Source organism: Primulina huaijiensis, chromosome 17 (genome assembly GCF_012295235.1).
Source record: "Primulina huaijiensis isolate GDHJ02 chromosome 17, ASM1229523v2, whole genome shotgun sequence".
NCBI classification, from domain to species: domain Eukaryota; kingdom Viridiplantae; phylum Streptophyta; class Magnoliopsida; order Lamiales; family Gesneriaceae; genus Primulina; species Primulina huaijiensis.
The window spans coordinates 1,246,602-1,267,743 of NC_133322.1; the positions used below are offsets into that span (position 1 = coordinate 1,246,602).

General features: G+C 34.5%; 4 protein-coding genes and 1 pseudogene across 6 annotated transcripts; all 5 read left to right on the forward strand.

Annotated features, from left to right (window-relative positions):
* Positions 1–3,017: 3,017 nt before the first annotated feature.
* On the forward strand, positions 3,018–5,951 carry LOC140962703 (SWI/SNF complex component SNF12 homolog). Of its 3 annotated transcripts, none has more exons than XM_073421663.1 (4): positions 3,065–3,131; positions 3,230–3,292; positions 3,669–5,209; positions 5,472–5,951. In XM_073421663.1, exons 3-4 carry the CDS (start codon positions 3,681–3,683, stop codon positions 5,536–5,538), a joined length of 1,596 nt encoding a protein of 531 aa, XP_073277764.1. In that variant the 5' UTR covers positions 3,065–3,131; positions 3,230–3,292; positions 3,669–3,680; the 3' UTR covers positions 5,539–5,951. The 3 variants fall into 3 exon arrangements, with proteins under 3 accessions (XP_073277763.1, XP_073277764.1, XP_073277762.1); XM_073421661.1 differs by lacking the exon at positions 3,230–3,292 and adding an exon at positions 3,494–3,571 and having other exon boundaries at positions 3,109–3,131; XM_073421662.1 differs by lacking the exon at positions 3,230–3,292 and having other exon boundaries at positions 3,018–3,131.
* A 392-nt stretch (positions 5,952–6,343) lies between these two features.
* Positions 6,344–8,085, forward strand: LOC140962705 (ribonucleoside-diphosphate reductase small chain-like). The gene has a single exon (XM_073421664.1). It carries the CDS (start codon positions 6,888–6,890, stop codon positions 7,875–7,877), a length of 990 nt encoding a protein of 329 aa, XP_073277765.1. The 5' UTR covers positions 6,344–6,887; the 3' UTR covers positions 7,878–8,085.
* Positions 8,086–10,457: 2,372 nt separating this feature from the next.
* LOC140963237 (uncharacterized) lies at positions 10,458–11,471 on the forward strand. The gene is made up of 4 exons (XM_073422525.1): positions 10,458–10,573; positions 10,697–10,754; positions 10,842–10,901; positions 10,998–11,471. The coding sequence occupies exons 1-4, from the start codon at positions 10,458–10,460 to the stop codon at positions 11,469–11,471; spliced, it is 708 nt and encodes a 235-aa protein (XP_073278626.1).
* Positions 11,472–14,854: 3,383 nt separating this feature from the next.
* On the forward strand, positions 14,855–17,574 carry LOC140962475 (probable phytol kinase 3, chloroplastic; annotated as a pseudogene).
* Positions 17,575–18,918: 1,344 nt separating this feature from the next.
* On the forward strand, positions 18,919–20,694 carry LOC140962389 (uncharacterized). Its single transcript, XM_073421257.1, has 3 exons — positions 18,919–19,179; positions 20,028–20,176; positions 20,277–20,694. The coding sequence occupies exons 1-3, from the start codon at positions 18,994–18,996 to the stop codon at positions 20,413–20,415; spliced, it is 474 nt and encodes a 157-aa protein (XP_073277358.1). The 5' UTR covers positions 18,919–18,993; the 3' UTR covers positions 20,416–20,694.
* Positions 20,695–21,142: the final 448 nt, after the last annotated feature.

Consider the following 21,142-nt stretch of genomic DNA (forward strand, 5'->3'; position numbering starts at 1 on the left):
CCGCGGGTTAGGCGGGCCGACCCGCTTATTTTTTTTAAGCAAAAAATGATAAACAATATCACAGTAAACATAGAAGAAAAATATATTTCAGTCAAATAGTTTCATAAAATACTTAAAAATATTGAAATAAGACATTAAAAAAGCATACAACATAATCCAAAAAAAGTAAAGTGTTTAAACCAAACATGAAGATCGAGACATGGAAGAGAACATAAAGTCGAGTAAAGAGATGGTTGTAAATTTTAAAAAATATTATGTCTTCAACAATACACATAATTAAAAAATATAATGCCTTCAACAATACACATAGTTCACAAAATTTCAATGCAACTCGTCGGACTTCAAACGAAACCGCTCTTGGGTTCACAAATAACTATTATGCTTAAAAATTATTTTAAGATTCATGAATAAAATTTACAGGAATTTCTTCCTTTTTGTTTTCTGTATGTATATTTGTAAATTTCTCTCTTTTTATTTTCTTTATATATATTTGTTCTAAGAGTAAATTATCAATATATTTATTCTAAGACATGGAGGCAAATGAAACTTATTCCAATTTTTATATAAAACTTAAAAATATAAAATTTTATCATAATTTGGCGGGCGTTTGGGCTCAACCCATCTTGACCCGCAACCCAAACGGGCTCAACCCATTTGATCACCCTCCAAACAGGCTGCTATTTTACCAATCCAACCCATTCAATTTTTAAAGCGTGGCGGGCCGACCCGACGGGCCTAACCCAATTTGACAAGTCTACTTAGGCACTAGTCACCCTCTATTTCTTTTCCGATGGTGGGCAGCCGTTCTCCCTTGTCGTGTGACTCCTTTCCTCCCACCAATCGGTGAAAGTGTTTTGTCACGAACCGGTACCTTCATGCGCATTCCGGAAATTTCTAAGTATGATGCCTTGTGAAAGCTCGGTGACACCTAGAATCTTTACATTTTTAATACTTAGAATTATCTAGAATTCTCTTCTACGTATAAGAATTGTGTACAGAGAAGTCTCTAGACTTGTGTAGATGGTGAAACATTCAGGAAATGTGATCTCCAGTGTTAGATCGAATAGATCTTAATAGTTCATGGTCGAAAACCACTAGTATAAATAGAGTGGATATTCCTTCCAATATCCTAATTGCTGATGTTGTTCAGAACATCAGCAATTGACTAGTGCTGCAAAACAGTTTTTAGGTTATCATGATAATTATATATCGAAGTAAATTTTTCATATACTATTTTGTTTGTTTTTTCAAAAAGAAGAAAATGAGAAATTGAAATTTGTATCCTTGTTTCCTGATTTTTATGTTCTATAGATTGTTTGGATGGATTGAGTTTTAGAAGAAAAGACTTATATTTTGTACCAAAAATGTATTTGCACCCACCTCGTTAATTAATTTTTTGCCCTTGAGACATTGTTTTGAACGGGTGTGTGTGTTCTCTGTTATAGCTCTCGTGGTTGCTACATTTTATGGGCCCTCGTTTTGAGCAGGTGCACATGAGTTCTCCTTCATATCACTCGTGGTTGATTCAGTCCAACTATCATACATCCTCCACCAGTCGGAGATGTTGGTTGCCGCTACTGCAGTTGACGCTAGGTTGAAAATGATATATGAAACCTTCAATGCAGTCTCGATTCCTTTTCCCATTTCTATTCTTGGAGGACTTTGATAGGATGGATGGATATTTCTTGAACGTAAAGCGTTTCTTGATTAATTTATATCAAAATGCGATATATGATTTGGAGAGATTTTGAATTTATTAATATATATATATATATTTATATGTACATACTCGTGGAAAAGTAACCGAATCCAAGGGCTATTATCCAATTTGAGCATTTCTATTGTGAAAATTAGATGCAAGTTATTCATATTTCTTCCGCCACTATCTATATTGTATTTGTTATACTATAAAACAAAAATGTAACCATAAAATAAAAAGACAATTTGAATGAATTTTGATGTTATTTTATCCGTTTCTATCTTTTCTATTTAACAAAAAAAAAATACAATTTTAGTCTTGTAAATTAGAATTTTTTTAGTTTTCATCTTGTAATATGTTTTATTTTGTAAATTGACATTTTTTGTGTGTGTTTTTGCCGGAAAATGTTCTAAAAAAAATTTATTTAGATGAAAACTAAACATTAAAAACTTGAAATATAACAATTTACATTACTAGAATTATAATTTCCTCATAACCGTGAAATTCTCCAAAAGAAAATGATAAATTATGATACTACATCTTACTATTTGATTAAAAATCTACACCCCATACTAATTATTTTTCAATTAATTTGGTGAAGTCTAAATAAAAAATACACTTATATCCTAATATATATAATCTTTACTAATCGGTAAACATTTTAGAGAAACTATATTTGGTAATTTTAATAGATGCCTAGATTTACACTTTACATTCTTTAATTCCAATGGTCTCATCTTGTTTCCTCTTATAATGACTCGAGTTCGAGTCCTCCCACAACTTAGATTAGTATTTTAAAAAAATATTATGTGACTATCCCAACTCCTAATTACCACTATCTCAATATCCTAACATGTAAGAGGCGGGTTTTGGCGGAACAACCCGACTCGACATGAATCGATCTGTTTGACAGTTTTAATAAAAACATACATTGAAAAATAATAAGAATAATAAGTTTAATATTTTATCCATCTATCTTATTAGTTTAAAATGAGTGATATTAAATTAATACCTTAGTCACAAAAACGTGGTTCGCCTAACTCCTTAATTTTTCAAATATTATTTTTTTGTTATTTCCTTAAATTAATAAATTGCAAGTTCATTTTTCCTCCAAATACAATATGATCTTATTTTCCTGAAATAAAATATGAAACAAATTCTAAAATAAATAGAACAGTACATTAAAAAAATTTCTTTAAATATTCATTAAAAATATAATTAAATTATTTGTTTTAAAAGGCTAATTAAATAAAAAATTTTTTTTTTTGATATTTTGGTTGTTTTTTTTTAATATTATTATTTAATTAAAAAACCTTTATATCGGGCGTGCTTTTCCAATTTGACCCCACTGTAAGTGTGAACTTGAGCATTCTGAGTTGCGGAGGCAGCCAGCGGCAACGGGTGGCTACTCATCCCATCTCAATTTAACTTTGTAAGATTGTTCTCAAATCTGGATCTAAACTGTTCTAATCGTATAATTTCTGCTTCAGCTCCAAATCTGTTTCATTTCTGGATTTTTTTTATAGGTAGTTTCTGCATAATTGTCGTGATAAAGGTAGCTGTTTCAATTCGAATGTAGAGTATTTTTAGGTCGTAAGCATTCTTGGCTTCTGTAATTTTTGTATCGCTCTCTTTTCCACATTTGATTCCTCGTTATTTTACGTGCAATTTACTCTGCTACATATTTGGGTTTAGGGTTTTGTTTAAATGCGAATTTTAAAAATAATCTTAACAATTTCAATTACTCATAGAGATTTTTTGTATGTTTCTGGTTAAAAAATTCCATAATTGTAGGCGGTCGAGCTTCAGCTTGATCATGTCCTGCAAGTTTATCCTTTCATTTATCACCCATAATGTTTTCATATGGATGAAGTTAGTTTCTTGTTCTTTCTTTTTTCCTTAAATCTTTAGTTTTAAACTTCTGGTGATGTCAGTTAAAAGAAGTGGTTTCCTTGGTTTGATTTTTCAGATACAGCTAGCTATGTCAGCAAATAGCGGTAACCCACCAAAGACTGTTGGAGCTTCACCTCCCTTTATGAATTCTTTTCCGGTTAATCCATCTGGTCAGCAGCAAGTAGGTCCAGGCTTTCCGGGTCAGTTTCAGCTGTCCCAGCTTTCTGCAACTCAGATCCAAGCCATTGCTCAGGCTCAGTCGAAGGCTCAGGCTCAAGCAGCTCACGCACAATTCCAAGCCCAGTTGCAAGCTGCTCAGGGCCTTGCATTTAGCCAGGCTCATGCTGGAGGGGTTTCAAACATGGGCTCACCATCGCCTTCTATTTCCGGAGCGGGAAATGCCGGTGCCAAGTGGTTTTCCCAAAAACCACCTGTGCGGCCAACCTTCTCCCCCCCTACTTACTCGGCCTCTCCAATGAGGCCAATGGATGTTGCAGCCGCCGCCGCTCGCAAGAAAAAGCAGAAGCTCCCTGAGAAACAGTTACAAGAAAGAGTTGCGGCCATTTTACCTGAGTCGGCTCTTTACACGCAACTCTTGGAGTTCGAGTCTCGTGTGGATGCTGCTTTGACAAGGAAGAAAATTGATATCCAAGAGGCTCTCAAGACCCCTCCCTGCATTCAGAAAATGCTCCGTATTTATGTATTTAACACTTACGCCAATCAGATTCGCACAATTCCTAAGAAGCCAAATGCGGAGCCACCTACGTGGACCCTTAAAATAGTAGGGAGGATTGTGGAGGAGGGAATGGATCCCGAACAAGCTGCCCTCATGCAACCAAGCCCTTTGAATCCAAAGTTCTCTTCATTTTTCAAAAGAGTTACTATTACATTAGACCAGAAACTATATCCTGACAATCATTTAATCATATGGGACAGTGCCAGATCACCTGCTCCTCACGAAGGCTTCGAGGTCAAAAGGAAAGGGGACCAAGAATTTACTGTGAGCATACGGCTAGAGATAAATTACGTGCCTGAGAAGTATAAGCTAGCACCAGCACTTGTTGATGTCTTAGGTATTGAGGTTGATACGCGTGCAAGAATAATGGCTGCTGTCTGGCACTATGTTAAGGCTAGAAAATTGCAGTGCCCAGGTGACCCATCTTCTTTCAATTGTGATCCGCCCCTTCAGAAAGTATTTGGCGAAACCAGGGTCAAGTTCACTACAGTTGCGCAAAGAATTACTCAGCACCTTTTTCCTCCACAGCCCATACATTTAGAGCACAGGATAAAACTGTCAGGAAATACTCCTGTTGGGACTGCATGTTACGATGTACTAGTTGACGTACCCTTCCCAATTCAGAGAGAATTGCATGCTTTATTAGCCAATACCGAAAAAACCAAAGAGATTGATGGCTGTGATGAAGCAATTTGTGCTGCTATAAGAAAGATCCATGAGCACCGGCGAAGACGGGCATTTTTTCTTGGATTTAGCCAGTCTCCAATTGAGTTTATTAATACACTTATTGATTCTCAAAACAGGGATCTTAAGCTTGTTACTGGTGAAGCAAGTCGCAATGCAGAAAAAGAGCGTGGATCAGATTTCTACAGCCAACCTTGGTATGTGAATATCATATTGTGTTCTTGTTTACTGCTATAAGCCTATAATTCATCGCTTTGTGTTTCTTGCATCTGACAAATGGCCTAAGAAACTTATGCAGTTTCCACTGCTGTGACTATTTGTAAGCATGATCTACCTGAATAACTTTACTCGTTACAAAAGACAATATGATCTCTTTATCATTTTTGAGGCCAAAGTATTCATTTATACTTGTAATTTATGAGATTGGATGAGAAATGAAATCTTTTGCAACTTTGACAGGGTTGAAGATGCTGTTATTCGGTACTTGAACCGAAAGCCACCAGCAGACATCCCCGCAAACACTTGAACTGGGATGAATTAATTCCAAGGACGGCTAGAAACTAGTGCATTTGGTAGCTAATTTGCTTGTCAGGTCTTATTACGAGTGATCTTTTGACGAAAAGGCTCTGTGGACTTGAAAGTTACTTGCATCTATAGTGAAGTACTTGAATAATCCTCGGTAGTTTTAATGCTGCTGAAAACATGACATGGGTGGTGTAGACATCATCTGGAATGAGATAATTACACTCGAGATTAGTTTTACAAATGGCGACCTTGACCTCGAGCTGTTATCTGCTGAGATGCATGGATGAGTTTGCCCTTGAAAATACGACATACATGTTACTGTTTTTTCGTTGTTAAATATATATTCAGGTTCGACTTTGCATGAACGATGGGTGTTAATGTTATGCTATGTGTAGTTGATTGGCTTGCTTTGTACCGTGTTGTGTTGTTTTACACTGAATTTAGACTGATCGCTGATGGCCTAATGCTTAGCTTAACAAATTATTAGACAAAAAAAAAGGTTTTGTGTTCCCGGTGTCTCTTGCCATTTCTTTTGCAATTCGTTGGCTAACAAGATGGGTTCTTTTGTCAATGTACCCCTCTATCTATTGTTGAGTGGATTTGTTTCTTATTCGGGGCAACGGGTGGAATCCAATAACCTAATAAAATTTTGAAAGAGTTTCTTCTAAAAATATTTATTTATTTATGAAAATTTTAATAATTTTTTTACTCTTGATGTTTAAAGTTTATTTGAAACAAATAGTAAACGTAAAAAAGTGGCTAATCCAAACGTGGATGGCAGATAATTTTTACGTCATGTTAAATCTAGTTAAGAATGGATACTCAAGCAGGTCTGTGTTGGGCTCTGCGGCTTCTGGCCTATCAGACTCGCTGTTGCTTCTTGCTTCGACGATGAGACAATTAGGCAAGTTGGTTGGGAACCATTTTTGGGTTCCTTTGTTCAAGCCAATTTGAATTTTATGAATGGCGCCGGCTTGAAAGTTGAAAGTAGTTCAAATAACCTTGAATCTTCCTCTGTACGCTCCAAAGATTAGCTTTTTCCATATTTCACCCTTCTCCCTCTCTTGGGTTTCTTTCCTTCCCTAGTCATTATTATAATTCAATTATTTGCTATTGCAATTAAATTGTTAGGTTGAATAGTTTAACAAATGCGCCACCCATATTTAAGGTCCTTGCACAATAACAGTCGTCCCGCAGGCGCCAAAATTTTAGCTTAAAATTTCAAATTCCGGCGCTCTGTACGTTTTCAAAAATCCCATCCTTATTTAATGTCCACCACGAATTCTTTCTTCCTCACAAGCAACCATTTCCCTCTTCCCTGATCTGAATACAAACAGCAGCATCCTGAAAATGCCATCGATCCCGGAAGAACCGCTCCTCGCTCCGAACCCAGACCGCTTCTGCATGTTCCCCATCGAGTACCCTCAGATCTGGGAAATGTACAAGAAGGCCGAAGCTTCCTTTTGGACAGCCGAGGAGGTTGATTTGTCGCAGGACCTCGCCCATTGGAACGCCCTTACTGCCGATGAGAAGCATTTTATCAAACATGTTTTGGCATTCTTTGCTGCATCTGATGGCATTGTTTTGGAGAATTTAGCTGGAAGGTTCATGAAAGAAGTTCAGGTTTCCGAAGCGCGTGCGTTTTATGGATTCCAGATTGCTATTGAGAACATCCACTCAGAAATGTATAGTCTTCTGCTCGAGACTTATATAAAGGATTCGGCTGAGAAGAATCGCCTCTTCCGAGCTATTGACACTGTCCCTTGTGTGGAGAAGAAGGCCAAGTGGGCTCTACGCTGGATCGATGGCTCCGAAACTTTTGCGGAGCGTTTAATCGCCTTTGCTTGTGTTGAAGGAATATTCTTCTCCGGAAGCTTCTGTGCTATATTTTGGTTGAAAAAACGCGGTCTTATGCCGGGATTAACTTTTTCAAACGAGTTAATCTCGAGAGACGAGGGTCTGCACTGTGACTTCGCGTGCATGCTGTACGGTTTGCAGAGAATGAAGCCTAGTGAGGATAAAGTGAAGGGCCTTGTGAGGGATGCGGTTGACATAGAGAGGGAATTCGTCTGTGATGCTCTTCCTTGCGCGTTGGTGGGGATGAACGAGATGCTGATGAGTCAATACATCGAGTTTGTGGCCGATAGATTGCTGATCGCTCTGGGATACAACAAGCTTTACGGAGTGCCGAACCCGTTTGATTGGATGGAACTGATCAGTCTGCAGGGTAAGACAAATTTCTTCGAGAAGAGGGTCGGGGAGTACCAGAAAGCTTCGGTAATGTCGAGTTTGAATGGCAATGGAGAGACCCACGTCTTCAAACTCGATGAAGATTTCTGATTCGGAGTTCTTCATTGGGATCTGCAATCCCCCTCACGGTCGAGAGTTTCAGGTTAATGACTTTGTTAAAGGTCTAATCTTTATGTATTCGGCGTAGGATAGCCGGTGTAACCATTACATAGTTGTTCTTGTCTTGGATACAGAGAATGAATGAAGTACATAGATCATTATATCCCTATAGACCACAAAAAATAAGTTTTAAAATTTAATGTTTCTGTGATATATTGTTCGTTCTATCAGCATCCATGGATCTGATTACTTTATTTATTTTGTAATTATGGGTTATTGATTGCTTATTTCAGAGCCGCTCTAAGGCCATCTCCAACCCATATCCTCTATTTTTCATTCTCTATCCTCTAAAATAGAGATTCATGATCTCTATTTTTAAAAACATTCTCCAACCTATATCCTCTAAATATTACGAAATATTCTATTTCTTTAATTTATTTCATTTTCAACCCATTTTCTTTAAATATTAAGAAATACTCTATTTTTTTAATTTATTTCATTTTCAACCCATATCTTTTAAATATTACCAAATATTTCATTTCTCTAATTTATTTCATTTTCAAATACACACATATATATATAATTAATTAATTTCATAATATATTATTTAACTAAACTTAATTAATTCGCTAAACATAACACAACTACATGTGTATTCGAAAACTTTATTTAAAACAATACATTTATTTTGTCATCAAATTGCAAACAAAAGACAACATTCATCAAACATACATAAAATATAATTGAAGACAAACATAAACGACACATGATTTAAAGAACAACACACAAATTGACTATTAAAAATACTAATATTCCGAATTACTGTACTCCTCCCACAAATGGTCAATAAGAGCATCTCGGAGTGCATAGTGAGCCGATTTATCTTTTATTTTACGATGGCGTGCAAGAAACTCTTGAAATCGGACATGCTCATCATGTGCCATTTCAACATCTGGGATGGGTGCCTCGCGATAATCTGTGACTGGCACGTTGTCATGATATCATGCAACACTTGTTTGCTCCAAGCTCGTGCAGGTCCAGTGATTATCGCCCACTTTGATTGCAATACTCCACATGCTCGTTCAACATCTTTTCTACTACTTTCTTGTCGTGCTGCAAAATATTTCTTCTTTGGACCTTGTGGAGTGTGAATTGTTTTCACCATTGTAGCCTACCTTGGATATATACCATCTGCTAGGTAGTAGCCCATGGTGTATTCTGTTCCTTGTATGACATAGTTAGCAGGGGGAGCTGCACCATTGGCGAAATTAGCAAAGAGATGAGATTTTGATAACACATTAATGTCATTGTTTGAACCTGGCAAACCAAAATATGAATGCCATATCCACAACTCGTAATCTGCTACGGCCTCCAAAATGATGGTTGGTTTTCCTCTACGACCAACATATTGTCCAGCCCAACCTGTTGGACGGTTTTTCCACTTCCAATGCATACAATCTAAGCTTCCTAGCATCCCCGGGAATCCACGTTGTTTTCCAATAAGGAGAATCCTTTCAATGTCCTCAGCATTTGGAGACCGAAGATACCAGTCACCAAAAACCTCCACCACAGCCCGACAAAATCTTTTTAAACTTTCAATCGCAGTGGACTCCCCGATTTTAATATATTCGTCCGTTGAATCTGCCGCCATACCGTATGCTAAGATACTCATTGCAGATGTTATCTTCTTGTATGGGCACCACCCGTGCCTCTCCAACGCATCTACTTTCTGTACGAAGTAATTGTCATGTTGTTGAACGGATTCCATAATTCGCAAGAATAGCCAACGAGACATTCGAAAACGTCTCTTGAACATTGATTCATTGTACATTGGAGACTCAGAAAAATAGTCATTGTACAAGCGTTGTTCGGCAGCTAATCTGTCTCGATTAATCACAACATGGCCAGTGATCGAGCCTTGTCGGTGCAAATTATCACTTTCTTGGAAGTAATTGGAGACAACGGTAGCACTGTTTATGAGTTGGCTTAAAACCATTTGTTGTTCGACAATGCGATTCAACTCATTCTGTATGTTGGCACTAGGTTGATCTTCGTCGTCAGATGAAGACGAGGCCGCATAGAAAGAAAAACTTGAAGGACCTCCTTCATGAAAATTCATTTTTGAGCAAATTGAGTAAATTAACAAGAAGTCACTGGTCTGTAAATAAGTGGTGACACTTGTTAGTTTAGTTATGTTAGATATTTTAATTTATTTTTAATATTATATGGAATAAAAGCCAACTCATTTTTTTTTGTCACGGGTTGTGTATTTCAATAAAGCCAATTGACAATGGGGGTTGTCTAATTTATATAATGCATGTTGTCACGTGGTGTCTAGTCACAATCAGAGACAACTCATTTGTCAACTCTTGTCTATATTTTTTGCAGTTGTCACGGGTTGTGTATTTGTTAGATCAATCAAATTAATTTAAATTTCTACCGTTAGATCAGATTTAATTTTAATTGAGACCGTTGATCCAGATTTCTTATCAAACTGTTTTGGCTATAAATTGAAGCATCATACGAAGCATTGAGACCACTCCTACAAATTGAATAATTATTCACAGTCAAATGACTTCATCTAAACGTGGTGCTGCCTTCTCAATCGAGGAGGACAAACTACTCGTGATGGCTTATCTTGATGTCTCTCAAAATCCAATAATTGGTATAAACCAATCACGCGATAGGTTATGGTCACGAGTGGCAGCTACATACAACGAACAACTCGTTGGTAACTCAACAGAGCCTCGAACTACTAAAGCCCTCCAATGTCGCTGATTCAACATAAACAAGATTGTCCAAAACTTTAGTTCATGTGTTAGCCAGGTGGAACTTAGCCGTCCAAGTGGTGCTTCTGAGAAAGACATTGTGAGTAATTAATTTTTTTCATTATATTTATGTGAAACTATCTTTTTTACTTTATGTGACTAAGATACAATTTATACCTTATTATAGTTGGATCAAGCAAAAGCCTTATTTAAGCAATCAGCTGGGTCGACTTGGCGGTTGGATCATGTATGGTCTTTGCTTAAGGACCAAGAGTAGTTTAGGTCATCAAACGCTATTTTACCTAATTTCATACCAAACCACGTGAGTATCGACTCATCACAGTCTGACTATTCTCCCAACACCGAATCACCGACACCCGATTCTCCAGGGCTATCTGGGTTTGCTATAAACCTGGATGAAGATCCATCAGGAGGGAGTTATCAGCGTCCAATTGGCATAAAAAAGCCCAAAGCCAAAAGAAAAGCTACTGAAGAACACTTGAAGGACATCTCCACCATGGCCAAATGTACTGAGAAAATGGTGGCTGTGATGGAGAATGCTGAGGTACATCGACAACAGCTCATTGATATTGAAAAACAAAGGAATGCGATAATGGCTTTTAAAGAAGAAAATAAAATACTAAGGATGAACCCTATGTGCGTTGATGAATCAGTCCGTGCATACTTGATAAAAGAACAACAAAAAATTTGGCAGAAAAGAATGGAGACGGGGGATGGCTCTGACGGGACTTCTACACTGTTTGGGGAGTTCCTCGGAGGAACTTCACCATCCGAGTCCGACTTTCCACCGTACTAATTTACTCTCATGATTGCAATGAACTAAAAATATGTTTATGTTTATTGTTGTGTGTGTGTGTGTGTTTTTTTTTATTGTTGGTGATATGTAAATTTTAGTATTGTCTACGTTTTTATGTCTAAAAATATCACATGTTTATCAATTTAAATGAAGTCGATAATAAGTGTTTGTAATAAATTGTGTTATGTATTTCTTTGTCATTAAATTGTTCACTAGTTCCATTTGGTAAATATTATAAATAATAAATTATAATTAATTCATTAAAAAATTAAAACAACGTTTGATTAACAAACCGACCCACTTCCAAACTTTATCTTGGTCGACCAAAGCAAGATACCAAAACATCTTGCTTTGGTCGACCATGCTTTGGTTGGTCGACCAAAGCATGATGGTATGCTTTGGTCGACCAAAGCACATGTGCTTTGGTCGACCAACATGACCAAAGCATGTCTTTGGTTGGTCGACCAAAGCATGTACTTTGGTCGACCAACAAGACCAAAGCATGTCTTTGGTTCGTCGACCAAAGCCCATGCATGTGCTTTGGTCGACCAACATGACCAAAGCATGTCTTTGGTTGGTCGACCAAAGCATGTACTTTGGTCGACCAACAAGACCAAAGCATGTCTTTGGTTCGTCGACCAAAGCCCATGCATGTGCTTTGGTCGACCAACATGACCAAAGCATGTCTTTGGTTGGTCGACCAAAGCATGTACTTTGGTCGACCAACAAGACCAAAGCATGTCTTTGGTTCGTCGACCAAAGCCCATGCTTTGGTTGGTCGACCAAAGCATGTACCAAAGCACATGCTTTGGTCGACTTAAGTGTGGGTGTGTGAGTCGATCAAGTTTGTGTGTTAGTCGATCTTCTATTCTTCAAGCCACCAGTCGATCGAAATCAGTGATATTTTCTAAATTTTTTTTTCAAAAGGACTATATTGCAATTGTTATAATGACATTTCAGTAATTTGGTGGAATCTCTATATTGATCTTCAAATGAATAGTGGTCCTCTAAAAATAGAGGATCACTATTACAATCTCCAAAATGGAGATTGCATTTGGAGTTGGGTTGGCGCACCAACCCATACTCTATTTTAGAGATTTCCTTCAAAATAGAGATGGGTTGGAGATGCTCTAAGCTATTTTTATTTTAGAGGAAATCTCCAAAATAGAGTATGGGTTGGTATCCAATTTCAAATGCAATCTCCAATTGATTAATGGGTTGGTATCCAATTTCAAATGCAATCTCCAATTGATTAATATGGAGATTTTATAGATTCACTGAAATGTCATCATAAAAATTACAAAATAGTTTTTTGTATTTTTATGTATTTGTTTTGTTTCATTTTATATTATTATATTTCAAATCATTTAATTAATTATTTTTAATGTTAAATAAGTTCGGTTATATAATATATTATGTAATTATATAATTATATGTGTGTTTTTGAAAATGAAAAAAAAAAAAGTAATGAAGTATTTTGTAACATTTTTAGAGGATATGGGTTGAAGAAGGTTTTTAAAAATAGTGATCAAGTATCTCTATTTTAAAGGATAGATGATGAAAAATAAAGGATTTGGGTTGGAAATGACCTTAGGGCGAGAACTAAGTAGATCCATTTTTTTCCCTCTAAAAATCATTAGAATTATAAAGATATACTCCTCAAATTTTTTCCAGTTACATAAACATTGAAGAATAAAGACTCAATTATCGTATTTTTTTGAAGAGACATAATCTTATATTTTATTAGACATTAGCTAAACATATTTTAGGATCTTATTTTTATAAATAACAAAAAAATATTTATCTGTTGCATCCTCTTTTATAGTTTTTACTAGCATCAATATTGCAATAATTTTTTTTATTTTAGTAAGCTTATTCGGGACAGTGTAGGAATCTTGTAAATAGGATTACATACGAAAATTATCTAATATATTACTATATATAATATATATATAGAATAATTATTGTATTATATTTTAAGCACAATCAAACTTACAAATTTATCTTTGAAAAAGTGTTTTAAAAAATATAAAAAAACCCATAAATATTTTCAAACCTTTAAAAATTTCAAATTATTCCGAGAGGCAACGCTTTGTCCTTTTTTAAACCATATTCAATTACTTTTTCCAAACAAAGCAAGATTGCTAGTAGGTAAATTGTCTTTAAATCTCTGAATTTAAATTTGGATTTGCAGTGAGGCTCTATCAGAAAAAATGTGTTTACATTACTTGACTAAAAAAATATTTTTGCTCCTTATCATATTCTTTCTTGAAAAAAAATTAACATAAAATATTGAAAATATAATATTAATATGTGATATATGAATACCTATTAATATATTGTATATAATATCAACTATTTCAGATTTTGAATATCCAGTATAACAAATATTGATGTTAATAAAATTATATTGATTTTATAATCAAAATTTTATGATTTAAACATAATATTGGAAACATAATATTAATATATCGTATAATATCAACTATTTAAGATTTTGAATATCCAATATAACAAATATTTATGTTAATAAAACTATACTAATTTTATAATCAAAATTTTATGATTTAAACATAATATTAATATATTGTATATAATATCAACTATTTGAGATTTTGAATATCCAATATAACAAATATTGATGTTAATAAAATTATATTGATTTTTTAATCAATATTTAATGATTTAAACATAATATTGAAAACATAATATTAATATATTGTATAATATCAACTATTTAAGATTTTGAATATCCAATATAACAAATATTGATGTTAATAAAATTATATTAATTTTATAATCAAAATTTTATGATTTAAACATAATATTGAAAACATAATATTAATATATTGTATAATATCAACTATTTAAGATTTTGAATATCCAATATAACAAATATTGATGTTAATAAAATTATACTAATTTTATAATAAAAAATTTATGATTTAAACATAATATTAATATATTGTATATAATATCAACTATTTGAGATTTTGAAAATCCGATATAACAAATATTGATGTTAATAATATTATACTGATTTTATAATCAAAATTTTATGATTTTTAAACATAATATTGAAAACATAATATTAATATATTGTATAATATCAACTATTTAAGATTTTGAATATCCAATATAACAAATATTGATGTTAATAAAATTATACTAATTTTGTAATCAAAATTTTATAATTTAAACATAATATTAATATATTGTATATAATATCAACTATTTCAGATTTTGAATATCCAATGTAACAAATATTGATGTTAATAAAATTATACTGATTTTATAATCAAAATTTTATGATTTAAAACAATCACTACTCAATCACATATCATAATTTTATTGTTTTATACGGATTTTCATTTATAAAAAAATCGTGGCCATTTGCAGAAATTTTTTTTTTTGCGTGAATTCTTAACATTATCTTCCTTCCTCTTCTCTGATATATATATAGCTCATTATGTCCGATTTCTTCGCATTCCGCCATGTTTTCCGATAATACGCTCTGCAACGACGTCATCGCCACCGTGTTGGCCGGCGGGGTAGCTTTGTCTTTACTTAGACTATGGGATGAAACAGCGAAAAGAGGGATCTTTGACCAGGTCGACTCCACTCTTGTGCTCTCCTTGGTCCATTTTTTTCAATTTTTTTCTTCGTATAATATTGGAGGGAAACAAATTTTTTTTTAGTGAAATGATCTGGGGATATGGGTTTTCTGTCTGAGATGGTGTCGCGTTGTTCCAGTTTCTTGTTCTAAGATTTCATTGAAGAGTATCTATATTTGTTTATCTTCTGCTTTAGAGATGTTTCTAAACTCATTTACCTGAAAACTAAAATTCATAGGTCCCAAATAATGATTTGATACTCAACACATTAAGCAAGCACCGGGGATACCGCAAAGGGGGAAAAAAACTAGCAATAGATTTATATCGTGCCAAGAAAACATGTCGGAATCGATAATACTGCAAAACCTTGATTCTGATGTGGAGCATCTCTTTATAACTTTATTCCCTTTTACTCAACTCTGATTTATTATTGATTCATATTTTTTTTAGAATTTAAATAGGAAGATTGTACACGTAACTGTTGGATTAGTTTTCATGCTTTGCTGGCCCATGTTCAGGTGAATTTTGAGTTTATAAAGAAAGAAAATTTCTTTGTTGATCCTGGTATGGTGATGTTATATTTATGAGGTTGTAGTAATTTTTGACAGTTATGATGCTAAGGGAGCAGTTTTAGCAGCTCTTATTCCTGGAGTCAATATCATTAAGATGCTTCTTTTGGGACTGGAATATGGAAAGATGATAAAACTGTCAAGTCAATGAGCAGATTTGGGGACCACAGGTATGTACTATGGAAATAGAATTCAAGGCGGACCGAAAAATGGATCATGAAGGACGAGCAGGGCTAAGAGGTAATTTAGGCTTGTGTTTTAGGAAAATATGCATAAAATTTGATCTTTTTTGTTTTATTTTTTTCCTTCAAGGGATTGCCACCTTGCCCTCGCTTATTAGGCCTGTCTTGGATTGGATTCATTTTATACTTCCCATTGTAATACTTCGGGTTGATTTCGTAAGACTTTTTCGGCTGCGATGGTGCGTGCGTGCGTGTGTGTGTTTGGGCTGAAAATAAATTAATCATGAAATTTTTGCAAGTTCATTGCATGAATTTCAGCAATGATGGTTCTGTGGATTGAGGGTGAGTTTGGATGCTGAAGTCATTGAGTTAACAAAGATATTATCTGGCAAATTTTCTTTAAGCGAAACAGAAGCAGTTTTATGTTTGGATCTCGTAGTGAAAATTATATTTTTATTTTTAGCAAATAACACTTCCCATTTCTTTTCATTTTTAGCAAAAAACTATTTTCGTTTCTTTTAGAAAAATGTTTTTCTGAAAAAGCTTCTCCATCCAGACTTAATTTAGTAAGATCTTTCTGTATCTGAGAGGCATGCTTGCACAGTTAATTATGGAAGCTAGAGTTCTCTTCAACCTTCCCCTTACTTTTTTTTTAATGCAACTTTCCCCTAACTTGAACAAGCGAAAAGTGAACTGTTATTGTACCAATATGTTTTGTTGGTTTAGGAGGAAGCACTTGCCCTGGCCAAATTTCTTTTCTTCCTTTCTGTGATAATAGAATCCTGTTTGGGGGATTCTTTACTAAAAATGGCTTGTTTGCTATTTTAGGGAACTCATTAAGGGACCGTTGTACTATGCTTCCACGATTACATGGGCATGTTTTATGTCCTGGAGAACTTCTCCTATAGCAATTGCATCAATCTGTAACCTCTGTGCTGGAGATGGTATAGTTTTTCGTACCATATCTGTATATGTATTTTTTCTGCTTAGTCATATTTGGGATTCTCTATGTTGCCTGGTTTCCGCAGGCACACCCTCCCCCCACCCCACCCCAAGGTATTGAACTCTATACATATCAAAGTCTTGAACTCCTTCACATCTCCTTTTAGGTATGGCAGATATTGTGGGGAGGCATTTTGGATGTCAGAAACTTCCTTACAACAGCAACAAAACAATCTTGGTACTGTCGTTATGGCAACTGCTGGTTTCTTGGCCTCCATCGGGTAACACACATTGCCTCTGGTGCCCGTAATATTAGTCAAAACTTGTTGGAATTTTTGCTGATGGAAACTTCAAAACAGATTCATGTTCTATTTCTCCTCCTTTGGATACGTTCAAGAAAGCACGGAGATGATTCTCGGGTTCTTGATCGTGTCCCTTGTTTCTGCTCGTCGAATCCCATCCACTGAGCACCAAGGTTGATGACAATCTGACTGTTCCCCTCGCATCCTTCTTGGTCGGACCTTTTGTTCTATAAGGTTAAATGTTATGTAACGTAAGATATGGATCGAATATAGCTGATTGACCATTGGATGGACCATTCTGAGTTCAGGCATCATACATTCATACTGCTGCTCAAATTAATGAGTATTTTTCTGTGTTGTTTGCAGATTTGTATTATCTTGTAATTTAAGTTGGTGGTGGTTATTAACTTGTTTGGCTCTAGCAGTAAAATTGACTCATTGATCATGGATACTGTGTCCTATTCTTCAATGCATCATTGAGTTTAACCAGTTCATATTCGGAAACTCTATAAACTATGTTAGATTAAGTTTTCCGAGCAATCTCCCTTTCATCTTATGTCATTTCACAGAAGTATATTTGATCATAATATTTCATAATCATCGTCGAACAAAAGTTATTTTGTTAAATGTTATCTTGATTGATTTTTAATTAAACTTATTCGACTCTGAAGTACGAAACATTTGCAGGCAAGTGTTCTACGAATATGATACTATCGAAGGAGTGGTCAAATGCTTAATCTTACCATTTTATATTGAATTGCTCATTTTTAAAGTGTGTTTATTTATAAAACACAAAAATTCTCATGAGGTGGTCAATTTTATGAGACGGATTTTTAACATGATCTGATTCATGAAAAAATATTAAATTTATACTAAGGCTGCGTTTGGTTTGTGTGATTAAGTAGGATAGATTATTTTATCATACTTTATCCTGCGTTTGGTATGAATTTTATTTAACCAACTCAATCCCTCCTATAAATGATTAGGTTGTATTAGGTGTGATTAAATAATACCTCCTTTTCCGTAGGATTATTAATCGTTCCTCTATTCCTACTCTTTTTCCAATTTTACCTTTCCATCTTCACCGCTGTTGAACCACCTCGGCCGCCGGACCGTCGGACCGCAGCCGTCGCCGCCGCCACCTCGGCTGTCGGATCGGTCGTCGGACCGCCGCCGCCGGAGTGGAAGAAGAAAAAAAGAAGAAAGGAGCAATTTTGTCCTTTCAACAAAAAATTCAAAATTATTCTACACTTAAAAATCTTACCAAACATAATATTATTTTACACCATATATTACATTTATACGACAATCATTTTCTCTATCATTTACATAATAATCATTAGTTTATTTTATCCTTGAACCAAACGCAGCCTAAAAGTATTATTTTTCATTTTATCCATAATACCCTTTGGCAAAAAACATAATGTTAGAATCTCGTATAGTAAATAAATTTTCGTAAGTAATGTTTTTTTTTTCCCGTAATTTGTTCCTATTATTTCAATTTAAAATTTTAATAACTTTTTTTTAAAAAAATTTAAAAACAAAAAACTGCTTCCTTCTACGTTTATTGATAATGTGAATGACTATCCGTTTGTTTATTTTATTTTATGTGTAAAATGATCTAATTATTTATTTTTAAAAATTTAAAAACAAAAAACTGCTTCCTTCTACATTTATTGATAAAATGTGAATGACTATCCGTTTGTTTATTTTATTTTATGTGTAAAATGATCTAATTATTTATTCTGCAGTTATTAATTAAACATGTTTGAAATGGATAAACTGAAATTAATCACTTATTTATATTTGTTTATTTTAATTTCTGTGCGAAACTGAGTCGAGTTTATTTATATATACGGAGTAGCGACAAAAACAGAGACATTCACGACCTCAACCAGAGAGGTTAGGGGAAGATGAAGAATCTCTACGTGAAGTGGGTGCCGCCGCCGGATATGAATCGGAACACCGAGTGGTTCACGTACCCCGGTGTCTGGACCTCTTATATTCTCATACTCTTCTTCTTCTGGTTCCTATTTTTCTCGATCTTCAATTGTACCCCCGGAATCGCCTGGACGATTGTTAATCTCGGTCATTTCATTGTAAGTCTATGTATTTATTGCAATTTATTCAGTTAATCCGGTATTAGGAGCTTTTAGATTTTGAGTATTCTGATGATGTCGCGAGTATATTTAATCCTGATTTGATGTGTGCTTGCCTATTGGGGGATTATTGATGTTTCTGTTCTCTTATGTTGAATATTGGGTTCGATCGATAATTAGATCCTTCCCAGCTATTTGTGTATGATTATGAGTTTTGATATTTTTAAAAAATAAGATCAATCATCTAAAGCTTGCGAGTGTAGACTTGACGAACCTGTTGTCGGAAACCAAGAAAGGTTCGACCACAAGCTTTGATTTGGTGTGTTTCGTTTTGAGTCGGGGTTTACATGACATTATATGCGTTTGATTTGTGCTTGAGCTCTGAAATATGTTTGTTGCTAACTCAGCTTGTTTATGCTCCTAATTTGATGCTGCCTAGGATTGAAAAGTATTATATGTTTTTGCAGCTGTTAAATGGCTCCTTGAAATATGCTTTCTTTTTATCCTTCATCCGTTGATTCTCTCCTTCATTTTGACTTTTGAATTCAGAAGTTCGGGCTTGTTCCATTTTATTTTGTTAAACAACTATAATCTGGGAAAATCTGTCTTTCAACCTGTTCAATATCACATTAAAGGGAAACTCGTTCCAGATAATTCATATCACGGTGTCATGCTGTTAACACAAACTGTTGGTGTGTTAATTGTGTTATAGTTTCATCAGATAGTTGTTTTATGGGGTGATATTTAAAAAGTTTGTTATAAACAGTATTGTCAATGTGAAACTTGGGTAAAGCTTACATTAATCTAATCAGATTAACTTAGCAGTGCATATATGCTTTTAATTGCAGGTGACTTACCACTTCTTCCATTGGAAAAAGGGGACTCCTTTTGCTGAGGACCAGGGAATTTACAATGGTTTAACTTGGTGGGAGCAGATTGATAATGGGAAGCAGCTCACTCGCAATAGAAAGTTCCTCACGGTTGTCCCTCTCGTTCTGTAAGCCCTCCATCTATTCCTTTACCGATATAACTCATCACCTGAAATTAGTTAACTAGTATGCATTCATAGATTACTTCCCCTTTTGTTTTACTTGCAGCTACTTGATTGCTTCGCATACAACTGACTACCGGCACCCTATGCTATCATTGAACACACTTGCAGTACTTGTTATGGTTATTGCCAAGTTTCCGAATATGCACAAAGTTCGAATCTTTGGAATTAATGGAGATTATTGAGTTTGATATTCTTCGTCAAATTCAACCCTCTGCCTCGGTCTATATGGTATTTGCAGATATGGTTGGTCATATCCCTCTGTATAGAAGTTGGACATCAAGAGGTGTACTTGTGGTACCATTCGTATATAGCATGACTAATGTTATACAGTAAATTTTGTTTAAAGTATATCTTTGCATTCTTGTGCTTACTTTATAGTTTTTAGCACATAATCTCAGTGCTGAAGGTGGTTGGACATTGTATCATAAAGGGTTGATTGAAGGATGTTATATTATTATTCACATACGTGTAAAGTATATATAAATTAATATCATTGAGCTTGGTGGTTTGAATTAATATTTTGTTTTTTTAATTAATTCTTGCTTGATTTTAACCTAATGATGTGCGTTTCGATCCAATTTTTAAAAATAATATTAAAAAGTGAGCATTAAATTCTTTTTTTCCGAATAATTGACATGCGAAGTTTTGGGTAAAAAAATATAACTAGTCGTATTAAATAGTATTTCAAAGTAAATTAACAAACTACATGCGTGATGCGTGTATAACTAATTGGGCAAAAACTTGTACGTGAATGTATCACGAGTTGTATTTTGTGAGAAGAATATCTTATTTTGGTTATTCATGAAAAAATATTACTTTTTATGGTAAGAGTATTACTTTTTATTGTGAATATCGGTAGAGTTAGACCCATTTCATAGATAAAGATTCGTGAGAACGTCTTACAAAAGA

Coding starts and splice junctions, on each gene's coding strand:
- LOC140962703 (XM_073421661.1), top strand. Junction 5,210..5,471: donor GATTTCTACAGCCAACCTTG/GTATGTGAATAT, acceptor CAACTTTGACAG/GGTTGAAGATGCTGTTATTC.
- LOC140962705 (XM_073421664.1), top strand. CDS start 6,888: ATGCCATCGATCCCGGAAGAACCGCTCCTCGCTCCGAACCCAGACCGC.
- LOC140963237 (XM_073422525.1), top strand. CDS start 10,458: ATGACTTCATCTAAACGTGGTGCTGCCTTCTCAATCGAGGAGGACAAA. Junction 10,574..10,696: donor ATAAACCAATCACGCGATAG/GTTATGGTCACG, acceptor CCAAAACTTTAG/TTCATGTGTTAGCCAGGTGG. Junction 10,755..10,841: donor GTGCTTCTGAGAAAGACATT/GTGAGTAATTAA, acceptor ACCTTATTATAG/TTGGATCAAGCAAAAGCCTT.
- LOC140962389 (XM_073421257.1), top strand. CDS start 18,994: ATGAAGAATCTCTACGTGAAGTGGGTGCCGCCGCCGGATATGAATCGG. Junction 19,180..20,027: donor TTAATCTCGGTCATTTCATT/GTAAGTCTATGT, acceptor TTTTAATTGCAG/GTGACTTACCACTTCTTCCA. Junction 20,177..20,276: donor ACGGTTGTCCCTCTCGTTCT/GTAAGCCCTCCA, acceptor TTTTACTTGCAG/CTACTTGATTGCTTCGCATA.